A 19,287-nucleotide genomic window follows, 5' to 3' on the forward strand; every position below is an offset into this window, starting at 1 on the left:
ATATATATATATATATATAAGCATGAGATGTGATGGTGAAGAGAAAAATATTTGCTGCGAGTTATCTTTTTATTTCTGAGTGTATAAAGGATATCATACATCAGGAACAGCATGGTCGAAATTCTCAAAGCCTATCCCATAGTAAATACAAATCCCATAGATAATCACAACCTAAACCTTATGTGAGCTCTATTGCTTTTATTTATTTATTATTTTTTTGCCAAACATTGGTGATATTAGACTTGCTTTTTGTTTTTGGCTATCGGGATCAATATCTTATGCTCTATGGACTTGTAAGTCGGCATCGTTGAGATATATGATTAAAAGGAAGTAATGTTTAACAATAAAAAGGTAATTGTTGCAAAAGAAATACTTCTAAGTCAGAAATGTTGCTGGCAGTTCAGACAACTTTTATTTAAATTTAACTGTTAATTATGGAAACTGCTTGGTAATGATGAATATATTCACATATATTAAAGTAATAAAAAGGTAAAATATATATAAGATTTAATGCAACATAACTCTCAAAATTCAGAATATTTCTTGCAAAGTTTGTATATAGACTTTCTAAAGAGTTCAATGAAAAAGTTTTACTTCAAGAAATAAAATAGACTTATAATAAACGTAAAATAAACTTATAACTTATATATAGTAGGCAAAAGTGATAAATACTGGAGTAGATATTTAATGTTTTGAGTTTATTATACCAGAATTGTTTCGAATAATTCATATCTTTTAGTACTTTATTGGTTGTAACGAGGGGAAAATGCGATAGAACAAATTAACTAAGATTATATTTAATTTTGAAATTCACAAATTATTACTTCTCACTATTACTTTTTTATTTTAAATATTTCTCACTTTGAACTAAGTCGAAAATACAAGTATACAGAGGTAAAACGATTCTCTCAATGAGCTGTTCATCTACGGGATTAATATAAAATAAATCATCACAAATAATATTTATCACCCACTATCACTAAGAAATTGGGTTATTAGATCAAAAGTATCTCGATCATGCGTATTTTGAGTTTCTTAGTAATTATTTTATTGTATAAGGTTCTCGAAATTAAAAGTATACATTTATCTGCATTCCGCTGTAGATTTCACTTTCTGAGGAATTCTTTCTTATTTTTAATAAGAAAGGATATGATTCAGACTATCTCAAGTACTCTTATTTTGCTAATAAATTTTTTCTTATATAATGAACTAAATATAAAGATTAATTTTTGCATTATTTTGAATAGTTTAAACTTTTGACAGCATAGCTTAACAACTAACTGGAAATATGATTAAGAACTGTTTAAAAATTATTTGATGTGTAGTCTTCTAAATTCAACGATAATTTCATCTTTCTACCAATTCAAAACTAAATTTAGCAGCATCTATATTATTGGTTAATCTTACATTACACATAGGGTTGTTTTTAAGAAATTATTTAATCAACGTTAAAACGTAAAATGCTATAGAATTGAAGGTTTAAATGTAATTAACAAAGGTTTATAATTAAATTACTTGAGTCTAAAGCGGAAAAAATAACTTTAGAAATGTGAAGGGAAGCCTTTTCACAGCAGCCAGTTTTTGGCTGTTTAAGAGACCAAAAGCTTGACGGGGGCAATATGATCAGCATTGCGCATTAGACGCCTTTACTTTCCAAACTCACTGATATACATTGATCTGAAGCTGAAATGTACAATGCAGTAAATAATTCCGAACACATTAAGTTATTTTTAATTGAATACAGCGTACAGAAGTTATTAGGGTAGAAAACGTTAAATTTCAGGTAGCAAGCGTTAAATTTTCTGTTTAGTTAGAGTGTGGATATTTCAATACATATTTGAAAAAAAGGTAAATTTATGGATAATAATGATAGAAATAGATGCTTGGCATGAAGCTATCTTTTGATAAACAAGATTTATAATTGTGTGCAAATGTTTTATATTCGCTTATATTTGTACAGCAATGCGGAAAACTCGCAGAATAAAATTTGCTTTAAACTTTACACAACTAAATAATTGCAATTATAATTTTCAGACAGCAACTATTTCCATACTTTGAGGGTGAAAATGCGAACCCGTCAAAAAAGCAATAATTATTTAGAAAGAGAATGTTTTTTTTTCTCAGAATATAGCATTCTTAAATATACTCGGAACTAAATTAGTACTTCAGATCTACCGTTGGAACCTTTAAAATTGCATTTCAGAGTGCAGAATAATGCTATGATTTGGTTATACAATATCTAGTTTTTTTTTTTCACTTTGTACGTACTCATACATGTTTAAATAAATTAAATGAAAATGAAAAAGTGTAATCGAGTCAATGTTTGTGTAAACGCAGTGTCAAAAATTCTAGGCAAAGTTTAGAAATGCTTATCCCACCTATACAAGAAAATCACTGAAAAACGTCCTAGTTTAGGATTGTTAGTATTATTAAGTATCCTATCGTATTAAAATTTTAATTTTAATTAAAAAGATCAATGCAATACATGTTGCCAAACTACATCATAGTTACTTCTTATCAATAATAATTAAACTATTATATTTTTAAATTTCACCGGGGTGTTTATTTTATATATATAAATGTTGCTTTAAAGTAAAACTATATTTGCTAAAAATGTATTGTTCACATAAAAAAGTGTGTAAGTTATACGGCATTTATAATTTGGTGCAATCCGGCATAATATTTCTTTGTAATTTATATGAAACAATGAAACAAGCTTACCCGTTAGCCCAAATAATGCAAGTAAGTTATAAATAAAATGCAAAACACATAAATGTTTTCCATATATATGTGTGCGCTTCAATCATTAGAAAATCTTATTTTTAGTAAACAATGTCTTTTTTATTGAAATTGAAGATTAGAACAAATTATCAATTATGTTTAGCAACTAGAAAAAGACAAATATGTACAAATTTTGTTAAAACTAGCCATGAAAAAAGGCACCATTTCCAAGAACTTTGAGAATGGTCTTTCAAACCAATGTTTTAATTATGCCATAAAATGAGAGAAAAAACTAATTGCATGGGCCAATGTATGGTTAATGTATTATTTACAACCCTAGAATGCACGCCTTTTTAAGATACAATTTAGAAAAATCTGTTGTATTTTATTAAAAAAAATATTTTTCTTTCTTTAAGCAATTGGATCTTTAAAATTAGGATAATTTATTGCATGCGAAATGGTAAACTCAAATATTGGTAGTTAAATAATCAGCCCGAAATAAATATTAATGCAATAGATTATAACTATTAATAGAGAAAGTGAAAATAATTATAGTTAACGGAGACAGTTATTTTTTATTTAGCTACACGGAGAAAAAGTTCTGGGAAAATTACCACTCAGTATAATAATTTTATTTCAGGTTAAAAAAATAATAAATAAAAATAAAACATAATTCTGGTTAATAAAACTAAAACATATGGTATTTTAACCATTCACTGGGCAATTTTTCCGTTTCTATAATAAGAGTTTGCCTAAAGTTCTGGTTCTCAAAATTATAGTTCTTATTACCACACATTCAGTAGGAAATGCGAAACTGAAAATTAAATTTAGCTGAATAAATAGTTCATGCTATGGTCTAGAGCATGATTGATAAATTACCAAATTTTACCAGACTTACCAAATTTTATCATATATTGTAAAACTGTTATTTATTGTTAATCATACCAAGCTGTTTAAACTGATCTATTTAAAAGAGTCATAGAGCCAGAACACGTTAACCATAGAAGTCAGAAACACGTTAAATATTCTATCATATTCTGGTAGTCCATATGACCATACTTTGTTTCGGATGGTATTATTTGCCTATTTTTCATTGTCGTTGGATTTAAACGATCCAAGGAAAAATACATTTTATTACTGATATTTTTATAAATATCAAAAATTTCATTGTTTTAAAATGTCATTGCTGATTATTAGGAATATAAATGGTTTTATTTGAGTAGATCATCTTATAACCTTGATAGCTGCTTTTTTTTGTTGAGAAAAACACATTATATTTTGATAAGCACGAGGATTTTTTAAAAGGGTTTCTTCCATTGTTCCAATTTCATTATTCAAATTAATGAACTTCTTTGTTCTTCATAATACTATTTAAAGCTAATTATTTTTTACTGAGTTATATTCTTCAGGTCAATTATCTTGATACTTGAATATTTGGTCATGTCATAATAGAATATAAAAGTCTTGAAACGATATTGTTACGCAAATATTAGCATAGTTGGATGACAAAAATTTTAATCTGCTATACACTTGATAAAATTAATAACAAACTAGTTTAATAAATAATTAGAGGCCTTTTCAATGCCTGGAGGTATTTTCTCTGAAAATATTTATTAATATATAATAAATATTTAAATATGTCCGCGTATTAATGCGATACCATGATGTTAGAAAATGAGGTCTAAGAATTGAGGAATATTGCTTGATATATTTTCACTTGCATTTTATATTGCATGTTATTCCTAATATACCCAAAACATGTGTTTAGCTTTAATTTTAGAATAGCTTTAGAAACTTTTTATCTAATGTAATACATTTTAGCATATTTCTTTTATTTTTTTACAACGAAAATTTGCACAAAATCTGTACTTTTCGCTCTCTGGAGAGTTTAAATCAAATGGTCACTACTCTTAAACATGAAGAAATTTAAACTAAAAACAACTATTACAAATATAAAAACGTAATCAACAGTTTCTAAGGTGTTTAGTATCGGCAAAAAACGAAAGTTAAATATTGATAAAAAAATTATAGTGTTGAGTCTTGATTTAATAAATTATAGCCTTGATTAGTTTATATCTAACGTTGCATAAACTATGGAATGCAATGTCGCTTTTATGGGGATTATGAAGGCGTTAAAGGCAATTCTGTGAATTATGATGATTCAGACAAAATTATTCTTGTAGTTTAAATGTGGCATAATAAAAAATATTTAAATTTGCAATTTCCTCTATATATTTTATTGTATGTTTAACGTACCTATTTTTTTAAAAAATATTCTCCAGCATTTTTGTGGAAAGCATTTCCATTTATAAAACGTTTTGTATAAAAGGAATCATAAATGTTGCAAATTTGAAAATCTGCTAAAATTGTATTAACTTTTAAAAAGCAGTAAAGTAATAGCAAATAAAGGATTTGTCACTTAAATATTCAATTTATATTGATAAGAATTAAATCATATAATCTTCTTCATTTTCTCCCCTTTCACTTCTTTCATTTTCTCGAAAAATTTATAAACTTATCCTCTTAAAATTTTGAGCATAGTTTATAGTATAAAATTTTAGTAGAGATTGTTTCGTAGAAGAATGTTGAAATATTTATGAGACTGTCCACATTTAATGTATTAAAAGTATTTAATTATACATGCCTATTAAGACCTTAGTAAAAATTAAATCTTTTAATTGTAGTACATGTTAAATGAAAAAAACTTAAATAAAATTTACTTACTGAGAGTAATAAAGTATTCATAGATTAAAAAAATACAATAATCTGTATCATAGATTCTGATTCATTATATACTGATAGTTGTTCACAATTATTATACTAATTAATTATTATACTAATTATTATACTCATTCATAATTATTATACTAATTATTATACTCATTAGTTATACTGAACTTTTCACGTCAAATTTCCAAATTTCATGATACGAGTTTGAATAAGACAATAAACTAACCACGATAAAACTAAACAATAGTAGGGAAATTAATATTTCACTATATAAAAATAAATTTTCCACTAATTTGGTGTTTTTCAGTCAGAAATAATTTGTCTTCATTATAACTATTTACATAATTTACCTTATTTTATATGGAACAAGCTAAAAGACATCAAATAAGATAAAACAGTTTTGAATATCTTTAAGAAAATTTATATCTTCGTACTTTTTTCATATTATATTAATCTGTAACAATATTTAAGCAATGAAAATGTATTAATAATTTACATGTTTTAAATAGGTAGGTTACAATAGCCATTACCATCCGAATGGACATATTAAGACGAAAACAAATTAGAATAAAATAAGTTTGGAGAAAGTTTTCTATAAGAAATAATTAATTATCAGAAGCTGATATGTGAAGATACTGATTATAATTAAAGATATTTATTGGCTTTTGATGTGCTTACATAAGTGTTTAAGAAATTCTTGCAATGCACTTAATGATGAAAGCAACGATTCAAAGAAATTTATTAAGTTAAGAAAACGCTCTATAAATAAACATCTTACAGAAGTGAAATTTAAATAACATACCCTGGCTCGGCATTTTATTTGTTTTCTTCTCTGCGCAGTCTCGCTAACATCAAAGTTTCCAAATTGTCCGTACAACATGTGGAATGTTTTGCTTTCAGTATAAGCGAGCAACAGGCATTACGAATTTTCGCCTTACTTTCTATAAAAAAAATATTTAATAAACCTACTAAACACTAAATATCTCAAACAGTTTTCTTTTTATTTTTTTATTCCATGCCTGTAATCCATTTTCTTAAAAGAAACTGTCAAGATTGGATATTAATTATATAAGAAGTGGAATTTTTGTGCCGGGCAAATCGCGACCAGCCAAATACAATCTAACGTCTGCCAGTTTGCGCTTGCTGCACCGCTCCGGTGCCAGATTGGTTGCTAAGCAACGGATGCTGCTGCGCCCGCGTGCAAAATGTTGCACACACATGTGAGATTGCTACACGTGGGCCGCCACCTAGCCATACTGGTTTATCTTAAATTAGTTACAAAAAATGTGTTCTCTTAAACCCTTAAAGTTTTTTTGGTAGTCTTCCCCCTTTTCATTTCTTAACGAGAACAATTGTTCATTTTTTTAGAACATTAACGCTCCTCTTTCATTTCTTTTCCTTATTAATGATAGATCTTGACGCATCTGTCTTCGTTCACAAAGGCGTGAATATTTAAGTGGCTGGATGAAAATGATATATAATTTGGAACAGGGTCGTTGTTGTTTAGAGTGATCTCTCTCCCTCTCTTTGTCTCTCAAATATTTCTCTCTTATTTTGCTGGAGAAAGGAATAAATGATAATTTTTTTTTTGTCGTAGTATGTTGAAGATTTTATGAAATATTATATCTCTAGAACAATTTAAAAACTTATCTCTAGAACAATTTAGACGTATAGCAATAAAATGGAAAAAGTAAAAATTTGAAAGCATTTATTTTTCTATGTTTTTGAAGAAAAAAAATATCGAGAATAATATATCTACTGAAAGAGGCAATTCTGCTTCATAAAGTTATAATTGTTTAGTATAAATCTACAGGAGAATATATTTTGCCTTCAATCTAAAAAAAAATAAATGTTGGGTTTGTAAAATTTTATTAATTTCTTTTGTCTAGTCTTGGTTATAGGATTGGTCTTGTTATTACACATTCTAAGTTTGCTAGTTGCGAGCTATTAAAACATATTTATTATTAATTACTAAAATTCTGTTGGAGAAAGGATTCAATGAATTTTTTAGCCTTTCTAGTGTTTATGAAGTAGAAAAATTATGGAATATTATTGTTTAAAATTTTTTATAAAAGTTAAGATAGATAGGAGTAAAACGGAAAAGGTGGAGTTTTGACAGCAGTAATTTGCATATGCTTTAAAAAAAGGTTATGCTAAACAAAAACACTGAGAATTATATATTTAATGAAAAAGACTTTGATTACTAAAGCTATTATTTTTAGTGCAAGCTAGTAAATTAGTACAAATCAAATAGTACGAAGTTGATATTTTATATTTTATTAACACTAAACATACCAAAACTTAATATATATCTATTTCTACCATAGCCTGTCAAATCCAGACTTAACGTTTCTTGATTGAATGTATGAAATATGGATGTTAGGAAAGAAATAAACTTTATTATAATTAAACGAAATTGTGTATTGCCAATTTTTATGTATTACAAACATGAAGAATAAGAATTTTTAATTCATTGCTCAGCTCATTTTTTATATATACAGGGTGTTTCTTATTGTACATTTTCCTCAAACATATTTCTTTTAATTATTATTATTTCTATAATTCTTATTATTATTCTTATAATCATAAGAATATATAGGAATTATAAGAATTATAATTCTTATAATTATTCATATAATTAATATTTTTTTTCTAAGAACTTGTGGTGTCTTGATTGTTTCGACATTTTTCTGGGTAAAAACTAACAGTTAGTTCGAAATGAAGTGAAGCCATCAAAATAAAATGAAAGCCATTTACCAAAACATTTAGATTTTGTCACTTTTTCTTACACAAAAATGCCAATCTAAATTTTTAGGCACATTCTTGAAATTTGAATTCACAGTTATTCTGATTGAAATAACTACGCAACAGTCCTTTCAGAAGTGTGCAACTAATCGAATGCAATACGTGAACATGAGCTACATCGTAATTTCTGATCCGATAACCATATAAGGCAATAAATTGTTCTTCCGGTCAATTGACCGGTTGTGGTAGAAATAGGTATACGACAAGTATTATTCGAAACAAGCAAAATACAAAAAAAATAATAACAGAATATTAACTGTATATAATTGTTCGAAAAAGTCAGGAAGTCAAATGTGCAAAAACAATAAGATGACAAGCTCATTTTCTATGGAAAAGTTCCTTGTGGTATGTTTAGTTTTTTAAAGGAAAAAATACCCTCATGTTCACAAATTAAAGATGATTCAGAATCATACCAAAATTGAACTCTGAAGAAAAAACTTTACCTGTAGAATTATCACACAAGAATAATAGGCAACTTATAGGAAGCCACCAGGTAACACGGATAGTTCGTCACAATGACGCAAGTGTAAGAAAGGGGTCTGTAAGGAATCGTGAAAAGAAGTAAAATTGTACACCAGCGTTTTGTAGGCCACTCAGTGCCATAACTGAATAGTTAAATCACGGAGGGCGCATGTGGATTATTTTTGACGTTGTAGAATTATCGCTCGGTTAGAATGTAGGCGTATTCAGATGAATGTATCCGAGGAAATTGGAATTGCCGAAAACGTCATTCCTAAACTTTGACAATGATTCCTGAAAATGCCAATAGACGTTGTAGTACGGGTTGCCTTTAAGATGCAACGCCCGATGAAGACCAGTGCTTGACAGTTTTTGCCAAAAGAAGCAGACGAAACCACAGCATCTGATCTGTTTCGTCAGCTATCTGCAACAACGGGTACCATAGATTCATGGTAAACTGTGTACCGATGTTTGGTCTATATACTAGCTGGCCTGTCAAATATGCTCCGCTGACAGCAAGTCACTGTCGCTAACGATTATCCTGAAGTATTGAACATGCAATATAGACATCATTACAATGGGCTTGTGTAATGTTTTCCGATGAGTTAGCTTGCAGACTTATTCACGTCAGACTTTCATAGGGAGAACGCCAGATACCCGTTGCCACCAAGACTCAGTTACGGTACAGCAGGAGTGCTCGTTTGGGGTAGAATTATACTGGGCTTCAGAACAGATCTGCTCGTTAAAATTGGAATCATCACAGCTAAAATTATCGGAGCAGCATTCTGGAACAATATGTAACTTTATTTAGCCGTGCCATGTGCGTAAAAATTGTGTTAATGGAAGACAACGTCTGTCCTCATCCAGCAAATATCGTACAGGAATGCCTTCAAACTAAGGATATCCCCTGTATGAAATGGTCAGCATTCTCACCTGACTCCAATCTGATAGAGCATGAGTGGGATATTCTTGGCAGATGAGTTGAAGCTTGTAAACCTCCTCTTACATGAGTACCAAAACTTCGGAAAACATTGATTGCTGAGTGAAGTATTCTTTCCCCAAGATCTACTCGATAATTTGATCTCCTGCCTTCCTAGGCTTGTACTATATATATAATTTGCTTTCGGAAGCAAAAATTGTAATCTTTATGAATGGTATCATACGCACATAATCATTTTTGTTCACGAAATGAGCTTTATGATTAAGACACGTTTGTTTTGGTTCTGAACCTTTATTTACCAGAACTGACAGTGTCCTTGTCTTATGGACATAAGTTCAAATGCTTTTTTCAAAGATTTCCTCAATTTTCTTTTGCATGGTGAAGTATTTAAGATTGATTAATCTATTTACACTTATATAAGTTTGCACTTGTTTTAGTTTAAGTAAATTTTATATAAGTTTACCTGTAGCGTGCTATTAAAACATTTTAATTATACATATATGCTTTCCGTGCTATTAACTCGGGAGGACACGAGCCCCCAGAACGAGCATTAAGAAGCGCGGGAATCATGGAATTACCCCAAACTCATTAATACGCTGTTAAGGAACGTTGTAATTTTACGTAATTTTACGTTAGTCTCAGACGTTGTCTTAATAAATCTTAGACTTTGAGTATTTATTGCTTAACTATTTGAAGCTTTTTATTATTCTTTTAGCTACGAAATTTAATAAAATGTAATTATTTACTTCTCTGGTTATTTGTGCATAAATTATTATATTAAACTCCTTATGATTATTTAAATGCAGACATAATTGGATATAGTGATATTTATTTAAATTTTGCTTTCGCGAAGGCAATTGTTACACATAGAAATTTTATATTCTTTAAAAAAGTAAAATTGAGCCAAAATTGTTAGTTCGCGATTTCTCGTGCTAAACTTCCTTTTGACTATATTTTAATTTTCATTTGGGGGGTTCCTGGCAAAAAACCTACCTTGTTGTTTATTGCATTCGCTTCTTGAACTGTATTTTGTCAGATTTTTATAGCGTTTTTGTTTGTTTATTTGTTAAATGCTAATTTACGACCTGCTACGTAGAAACTTTTCATTTTCCTTTTCGACAATGACAAATTACATACAATTGTACAAATTCCAAAATACAAATTAGAAGCTGTCTTTACAAAACAACCTGTATTGTTGCTGTTTATAGTGATTCCTTTTTAAACAAAAATGTTTAAATTTATTTCAATTATTAGCATTAATCTAATTAAAATGTGACTAAAATGTTCATACTCATCAAAATTCACATTTTATAATTGAGTTTTCAGATTAATTGGATTTTTCTCATTGAAATGAAAGAGATGCTTTCGGGAAAGTTTAAAAAAATAATAATTTTCATATTTTTTTTCAAAAAAGATAATAATTTTAATAAATATTAATTTTCTTTATACTGCTGTTAGTAAGTTAAGAAAATTACCAATTTTCATAAAAAAATTAGTAACTTTCATAAAGAATTATTTTCATTAATATTTGTTAAAATCAATAGCACAGCTTTCACGGTTTGTACAGCTTTTCCAAGAAACCGTGAAAGTTTGTTGTAAAAGCTGTGTTATTGATTTTAAAACGTATTTCGTGACAACATGGTTTCATTGAGAAGTATACAAAATTTTCTGAATTACATTAGAGAAGTACGCAATATATGAAGCCTTAAGTTATAGAGAGTAATAAGATTAACGATAGTCCAGTTACAAAATGGAAGAGATATTTTTTTAACATTAATAGTTTATCACTAAAATTTCGATGTTGCAATATCTACGATATTTGTTGAATATGACTATTTTGATCTACACTGTTAGAATTTTCATTCTAAAATTACGGTAAAGTAACCAGCTGCAGTCTGTTCATTCAATTAACCGTAAAGCTTACGGTAAAATCATTTCTTACCTCTTCGGGTTGGAAACCGTTTACAACTAATATGGTTAAAGAGCCATGAGTACCAAACTATACAATTTTTTTTACCATTTGCAACTAGCATGGTTTAAAAACCTTAAAAAAAGAAACTTAACTGTACATTGAAGGTTGGTTTTTCGTTGGAGAATGGCCATTGGAGCTATTTTGCCGTTGAGTATTGTTTTTTCAAGTTAACCTTGGAATAGTACTTAATTAGATTACCTAATGGTGCCATCTATCATTAGAGATAAGAAATACTGATTTTTTTATGTTAGCCTGCTCTGTGGTGCTGTCATCCATGCGGGTATGATAATTTCACATTCAAATAGTCCAGAGTCGCTAATCAAAGAATACAAGACATTGCCAACACCTCATGTGTTAAATGTATGGTGGAAATGTTGTGGTGTCAACGCCGGGACTCGGACTCCAGTTCTTTCGCTTACAAGATTGATAGATCAGCCTTTCCGTTTGTAATATACACACACATACACATGAAAGTGGCTCCATTAGGTGGACCTAGTTTAGAGCGATAAAATGTTGGTTGTTTAACCGTATTAAGTGAAAGCAGCTATAAGCGGTTTTCCTCACAGTTAATAATATGAATACCATATAATTTATGTTTATTTGGCTGTTTTTTTTTAAATATGGTAAAATAACAATTAAATAAATTGTCATTTAACCATTTGTTCTGAGAAATTTCCAACAGCGTAACAATTATGTTTCAAATAAAATTAGTTCTTCAAAAGATCTCATTTCATGTTCTAAAATTTGTAACAAAGGAATTTCATATACATTTGTTTAACTTATATTAAACATTCCCATTTCTTAAGAAAATAACAGTTTATATAAATTTAATAATATAACTTTCATTAAATTGTATTTGAAAATTGCTTCGTAAATAAATTTTCGATGTTGTCGATAGTATAACTCCTGTCATTGAATATTAATATTTCTCCTTAGCTCGTAATATTTATATTCTGAATATCTCATAAGTTTGTATTTTAAATTTATTAGTAGTATTGCTTTATTTTCCAGCTGAACAATATTAATCAAAGAAAGTAAATATTACCTTACACGTCACTATCTTTCGCTTGTTTGAGCAAATTTCTATTCAAAATCTTTATAACTTATTAACGCTCTTTTATTGTACCACGGATGGCTTGCAATTCATTTTACTGCCAAAGAGTAAAGATTAAACAATGAGTCTTTTTTAACTAGAATAAATTGGAATAAATCTTTAATTCAATATTGAAAACTCTGCATGTCTTTTTGTGCTTCTGACAGTGATTCAACAAGCTGAAACTGGAATCAAAGTTATTTGTTTATTCATCTCTTTTCATTACTCTGGAAAATAGAGTTCTGATCGCTACTTTTATTTGTTAATTTTAAAGCAATTCATTTAGAATTCATTTGTTTAAAATTTTCTTTTTTATGCAGTATTAATTTTGTTTAATTTATCATAAGAAATGTTTCAGATACATTTATATGTGGGGGGAAAAAAGATTTGGGAAAAAAAGATTTATATGTGAAGGGAAAAAATACCTTTTTTTTTTAATTTTGCATGATAAAAAATTCTGGAATGCTTAGAAGTTAAGATTACTTTAAAATGTAGTCTATACAATAATATTCAGATATGCTGTAAATCTATTATACGGGAAAAGTAACAACGATAAATAACAAATTTGAAGGACTATCATACCTTCTTCGATAATTTAATGCCCGATTTTCTAAAATATTTTGATTTTGAAACCACCTAATAGCGCAATACAAGAGTTAGTGCAGTGCACTGAAAAAAAAATATGGTTAAAATTACCAGAATATGGTAAAATTTACCATATTTCAGGTTACATGGGAACACCAAAAATCTGAGTGAATTTTACCGAAGCGTTTTGGCAAAAGTTTTGGGTAAAACCAACAATAAAAGTTTGTTTTATAATGTAAGATTAAACTTGATAAATGTAACAAGATTTGGCAATTTTTTCATGATACTGTAGAACCTAGCATAAAAACCATTTATTCGGTTAAATTTACTTTTCATTTTTACTAAATATGTTGTTATAAGTGTTACAGCTAAATTTCGAAAACCAGTATTTCGGGTTAACCGTTACCATACAAACGAAATAATTATTAAATGAATGGTTTAAATGCGGTACATTTCGGTTTTATTAACCAGAATTGTTTTTTTCTTATAGAAAGATAATTATCATACAGTACGGAAATAATACTATATTTTTTTTCTCCGTGTGCATTCGCTTATTATTAGGGCTCCCCTGTTTCAAATCTTGATAATTTCTTGCTCTTAACTCATACTTTTCTACTTCACATTTTCACGGGAAATATTGAATTTAAAGTAAAAAGACATTTGAAACTCTAAAAACTGGTACATTTTATCATAATTTTCAGATTTGTTTTTAACTCCGTTCTATATCCTCTTGTCCCTATTTAATTGCCGCAAGAAGTAAAATAACGTAATTTGCGCTCAACTTTTATCGTTTATGTTTTGTTTTTGATAAGTTCTGTTTTGTTGGGTAAATTTTATTCCATCTTCTACGGTCAAACTAATATTAATCAAATGACATTTTTTATTAATTATATTTTGCAGTTTCAAGTGGAACATTTTTCTGATGTTTTTTATAAAACAATTGTTCCGAATTTGCATCAAGGAAGACATTAAATATCTGTTGTTTAAAAACTAGTTTCCTCCTATTATATCACCATCTAATCTATAAAACAACAATTCCTCAGTAGAAAAATTTGTTTATCAGAACAAAAGAAATCAAATTCTAATGAAAAAGGCCTTAAAAGAAAAGTAGTATCACCATGTTACACTGTAAAAAATTCCATTAAAATGTCCATTATGACAATTTGTCCTTAATTTCCATTATGACATCCTGATTGCAGGCACTTCTTACCGTTAAATTCATTTCCTTATCATTTTACGAAAAAAAAAATTTTGATTTGCCATAATTTTTTCAGTGTTTACTGAATCACTGTATTTAAAATATATTATTGTAAGAATTATGGAATAAAATTTTACGGAAGAAATATATTTTACGGATGCTACACTAAGAGTGCCAGTACTTTTTACCGTAATTTAATCCTATTTTTTCACATTGTAGTTTAAAACAAAACAGTTTTTAAACTAAACCGAAAAGGAAATTAAGGAGAATGTTTCACGATTGTGTAGCTAAGGATAAAGCCGCCATATTTAAACCGAAAGAGTGAAACCATAGGTTGTCGACCATTATAGACCAATCCCTACTTTTCATGACGAACATTTTTCTCCTCTGAAGAAAAAAAAAAGAATTTTGTTATTCTTTTTAAGCTGTTAAATATTCTTCTTCTGCAGAAGATCAAAATTGCGATGGCATGTCTTCGGATCATCCTCAGGGATGTGTCCAAGATCGTCGCCCATCGCCCATTTTGCAGATCTAGTGCGACGTAAATAAAGTACCTTCCTAACTACCTAACCAAATAAAATGGTAATAATCTGTTTACACTTCTAAGACATTTTTAAATGGCAGTTTATTTTAATGGTTTACAGGACTATTAATTATTTCTTTTTCTAATATATTTTCTCCACTATAACGAGAGGTAAAGAGACATAGATGGTGATTTCAGACATTTCAGTATAGTATTTTAAAGATATATATTAAACTCAGATATATCAAAATATGATGACTGTTTTATCAATCTTTAATGGGAGTAGAGTAGTTTATTTATTTATATGCATATATGGGCTTCTTTGTAAATACAAAGATCGGAATATACTTGTAGTGTTATAGAGGGCTCAGTTTCAGAGCGGTTAGCTGAACAACAATACTGCATGATGAGCTGCAAGTAAAACAACCATATATTACTGGGGCCTCCGTTGGCGTTAGGAGTTGTCTTTTCTCCAAAAGCTCTGAATCTTTGAGGTAGTGGATTCAATATCTTTTTGATATTTTACTAAATTTCGTGTTATGTCTTCTAATTTGTGCTAATGTGACAAGAGACAATCCATTCATTGCATTAAGCACACGAGCGTGTATATGTATCCAAACCATACTTATTTACTTACTGTTATATATCCATCGTTATGCTTTGATTCGAACCGGATACCTCCATTTTAAATAACAATTAGTGAAAAGACGAAACTGTTATAAAAATAAGAAAAAAGCATTACTGTTCCAAATTTTTCTTTATTGTTACACACATGTGCAGGCGTGTGTGTTCAGTTTTGTTATTAGCCCATGTCTACTTGAAGAGCAGATTGCTCAAATCAAAGAAAGACATTTCAAAATGCAAAGATGCATCTATTGTAACATGGAGGTAGCGGGATCGAATCCCACCGCGTCAGAGGAAATATGTTTGCGCTGTATTTCTCTGTCTTGCTCTATCTGTATTTCGTCATGACAAGTTCAAGGACATATAAACTGAGTTTTGTAATAGGAAGGTACTTTCTTTATGTCACAGAGTTATTGGTGACGGTCAGGAAAAAAATCTCTGAAGATGATCCGGAGATATGTCATCACAATTTTGATCCCCTGCAGATGGGATTTTATTCACGGGTCCACTTCCTCAATTTAGACGTTGATCTGAAGTGGAAATAAATTTTTTCCTGGTCCCTGTACCCATGGTACTGTTCAGTGATCAACCACTATCAATTCCACATATTTTACGAACACAAATATCGCATGTACTCGGTGGTTCTTAGCTGAGTCGGGGATCAATCCCAGGCCCCTCAGGAATTGCGTCCGATTCTCTAACTACCGAGCTTTGTAATAAGCTCATAAGTCTGCGTCTAAGTGCGCAACTACAAATAAATAAATATAGATAAATAGATGTGTCTCGGATTAGAGTGCGATTCGAACCTGCTACCTCTACTCTTACATTTTAGGTTGTTACGACAGACCTGTTGCGTAACAGTTAATTAAGCTACTGATTTAGTTAAGCCTAGTCCTTGTATATTTACAAATACATACTCCTTTATAGTTTTAAATGTTTGTAGAACTAAATAGAAACTGACTAAAAGTGCATATACGCAAAGCATATACATATATGGGAAAAGGCAATGCCCATAACTGAATTAAGAAACATACAGGACATTTAACATAAGAGAAGAGGTCGTCTGCCTCGTCTGCCTTCAATCACATTCGCCGAGCGGGAAGAATAAGAATGCCATCTAACCACTGTTTACTTAAAGGGTTAAGAGGAGAGCAATGGTATGCGTGATGCGGTGCGCAAAGATGTGCGCAATGATGTGCGTGCGCATAAAGTGGAGGATACACTTCCTAACCACGAATCTGCAAGAAGGCTAATTTTATGATGTTTTTGCCTGCATATATCAGTCCACTTTCCTTAATAATTCTTTCATTATAGGTCTATTAGGAATTTGACATTTCTTTAGAGAAGTTAATGTTTATGTATTTCAATATGTTTTCCAGTAAACAATTATTTTGCTTAGTCGACCTTAGCATTGTCTTTGAAAATTGTTGGTGCAAAAGAATATTCTTTGTAAATGCTTTAGGCGACAAATCAATGTTATTAGGTTTAGATATATGCGTCTGCATTATTTCTGCAATAATGTCGTTGGTACAATGCCAAATAATCGAATTCACCCGTAGCAAATTAGTTGCTTGGCGTGGTGTTGACTTTATAATAGGTGTTATTGTATATGGATTTTGTGGATGAATGAACTTCCTTGAATTCTTCTTTTCAGCTCTTAAAATATTTTTTTTTCAAAACAAGTTTAGTTTGAAATCAAAATGTTTAACACATTAGAAATTTTATTTTAAGTATATTGCAAAAGAATGTATTTATTATTTTCGGCATTTATCATTTAGATCTAGACTGCCACCAAAAACATTTTTGAGCTAGGAGATCTTTTTTAAACGATACCTAACTCAGCTTAAATGTTAATCAGTTATGCAAGAAGATTAAGTTTAAAAATACTTGCTTTACATTTTAAAGACATAAACATAAAGTAACAATCGTTGAGAAAGTAGCATGTAATCATTTAAAATAATACTATTTTTACTAGCATTGCTGTTACTACTATTACTTTAACTGTCTAGGGGATATATTGATAAATTCGATTGTATAAAACAAGATTTTGCTAAGCTAGGTTTAGTTTGAAACATTCTTTTTTAACTGCGACATAATATATTTTCGACATACATTCTGTGGATTTAAGATTAAAATTTATTTGCGTCTAAACTGGATTTCAATCTTTTCAGAAAGTTCTTTCGACATAAATAATTATAAGACCATACCATTCAAGTATAAGATTAAACTGATTTGATTTTATTTGTTTCAAACTTTATAGATTTTCGACAAGTAAGTAAGTTCGTTCAAGCTGATGGAAAGAAAGGTAAATGCGATTGAGAAAACGTAAGCTGTAAGTAATCATTCAATGTTGGAATAAAATTGAGTACAGCAGATAGTTCTTTAAAAATAAACATTAATTGGTAACGAAATATCTCCGTATTACTGATATTGTAATGTTTTTTTTTAATTTTTTATTTTTTTATTTCGCATTAGCACAGTACATAGTAGGAAAGCAAACAGGTAAGTTTCATATAAAAGTAATGAATTCATGGTGCTGTTTAAGGTACTAAATCTATATTAATATTGTAATGCCAATATCCTTTTATATGAAGCAAATTAGTTAGGTACATAGTGGTATTTCCTATAAGTATAATTTTTTAAATTTTACTTTATGCGATTTTTTATTCTCGTTCCCCATAAAATGCATAAAATTTTTTTAGTATTCATTTTTAGCATTAGATTTTAACTGTTTGCCCCATAAAACTAAACTTATCATTCACACTGTAAGAATTCCGGATAAAATTCCGGTAAAAAACTACCAGAACTCAGGTTGCCAGTACTTTTTACCGTAAAATTCATTTCTACCGGAACATGTTACGGAACGAAAAATCTAATATAACGTAGTTTTAACACTAATAATTACAGCAAAAATCACTGAATCTTTCTGATTAAATAAAAATTACGGTATAAAATTTTACGGTAGAACGGAATTGCCGGTGCTTTATATCTTAATTATATCCAGAATATTTTACAGTGTAAATATTCTTAGGCTATTCGTAGACATTATTATTCAAGAACATTCATTAGACTGGTAGAAATATTAATTTACTTTTATCCCAACAGAGGATTTAATTCTATATTTTAAAAAGAACCAATTTAAACCGCTTTATCATTATATAGTTCGGCTTGCAAATTAGTTTTGTTTGTAAAAAAGTTTATTCGTTTGGTGCTTTATGAAATATAAAAATATTTGAAGTTATTTCATAGCATTTTTTTTATTTTCTACCAGGCAACACAATCATCAATTCTGAAGTGTACTGTCAACAAATGTACAAGTTGATTTATTTATTCAGAGAGAAATTTCCGGAATTTATCAAAGGAAAAGCTGAAACTTTTTCACCAAAATATTTTACATCTTGGATTGAGTGAGCTACCCACCATATTCTCCAGATGCTACAGCTTCGAGTCGATACTTGCCCAAATTTCTACAAAGTTTTTTAAGTGGCAAATTTTTAACTTCGAAAGAGAATATAAAAAATGACTCAGATTTGCTTTTTTCCAACAAGAATTAAACGACTACTTAATGTGGGTATCATTCCATCTTTTGAAAAATTCTCACAATTTAGTCTATGATGCCTTCAATATTATATATATA

General features: G+C 29.2%; 1 protein-coding gene across 4 annotated transcripts in view; it reads right to left on the bottom strand.

Annotated features, from left to right (window-relative positions):
* Positions 1-19,287, bottom strand: part of LOC107440096 (SCY1-like protein bma) — an 811,210-nt gene that overhangs the window by 176,258 nt on the left and 615,665 nt on the right. The window contains exon 1 of one of the 4 annotated variants that reach the window (XM_071187973.1): positions 6,254-6,580. The exons of 2 other annotated variants lie outside the window; for them this stretch is intronic. In XM_071187973.1, coding sequence (XP_071044074.1) covers positions 6,254-6,331 — 78 coding nt within the window. In that variant the 5' untranslated portion in view covers positions 6,332-6,580. Of the gene's footprint in view, positions 1-6,253; positions 6,581-19,287 lie in introns of those variants that run through there. One more of the 4 variants, XM_071187974.1, reaches the window with a different exon arrangement.

This window comes from Parasteatoda tepidariorum, chromosome X1 (assembly GCF_043381705.1).
Source record: "Parasteatoda tepidariorum isolate YZ-2023 chromosome X1, CAS_Ptep_4.0, whole genome shotgun sequence".
Classification (NCBI taxonomy): Eukaryota; Metazoa; Arthropoda; class Arachnida; order Araneae; family Theridiidae; genus Parasteatoda; species Parasteatoda tepidariorum.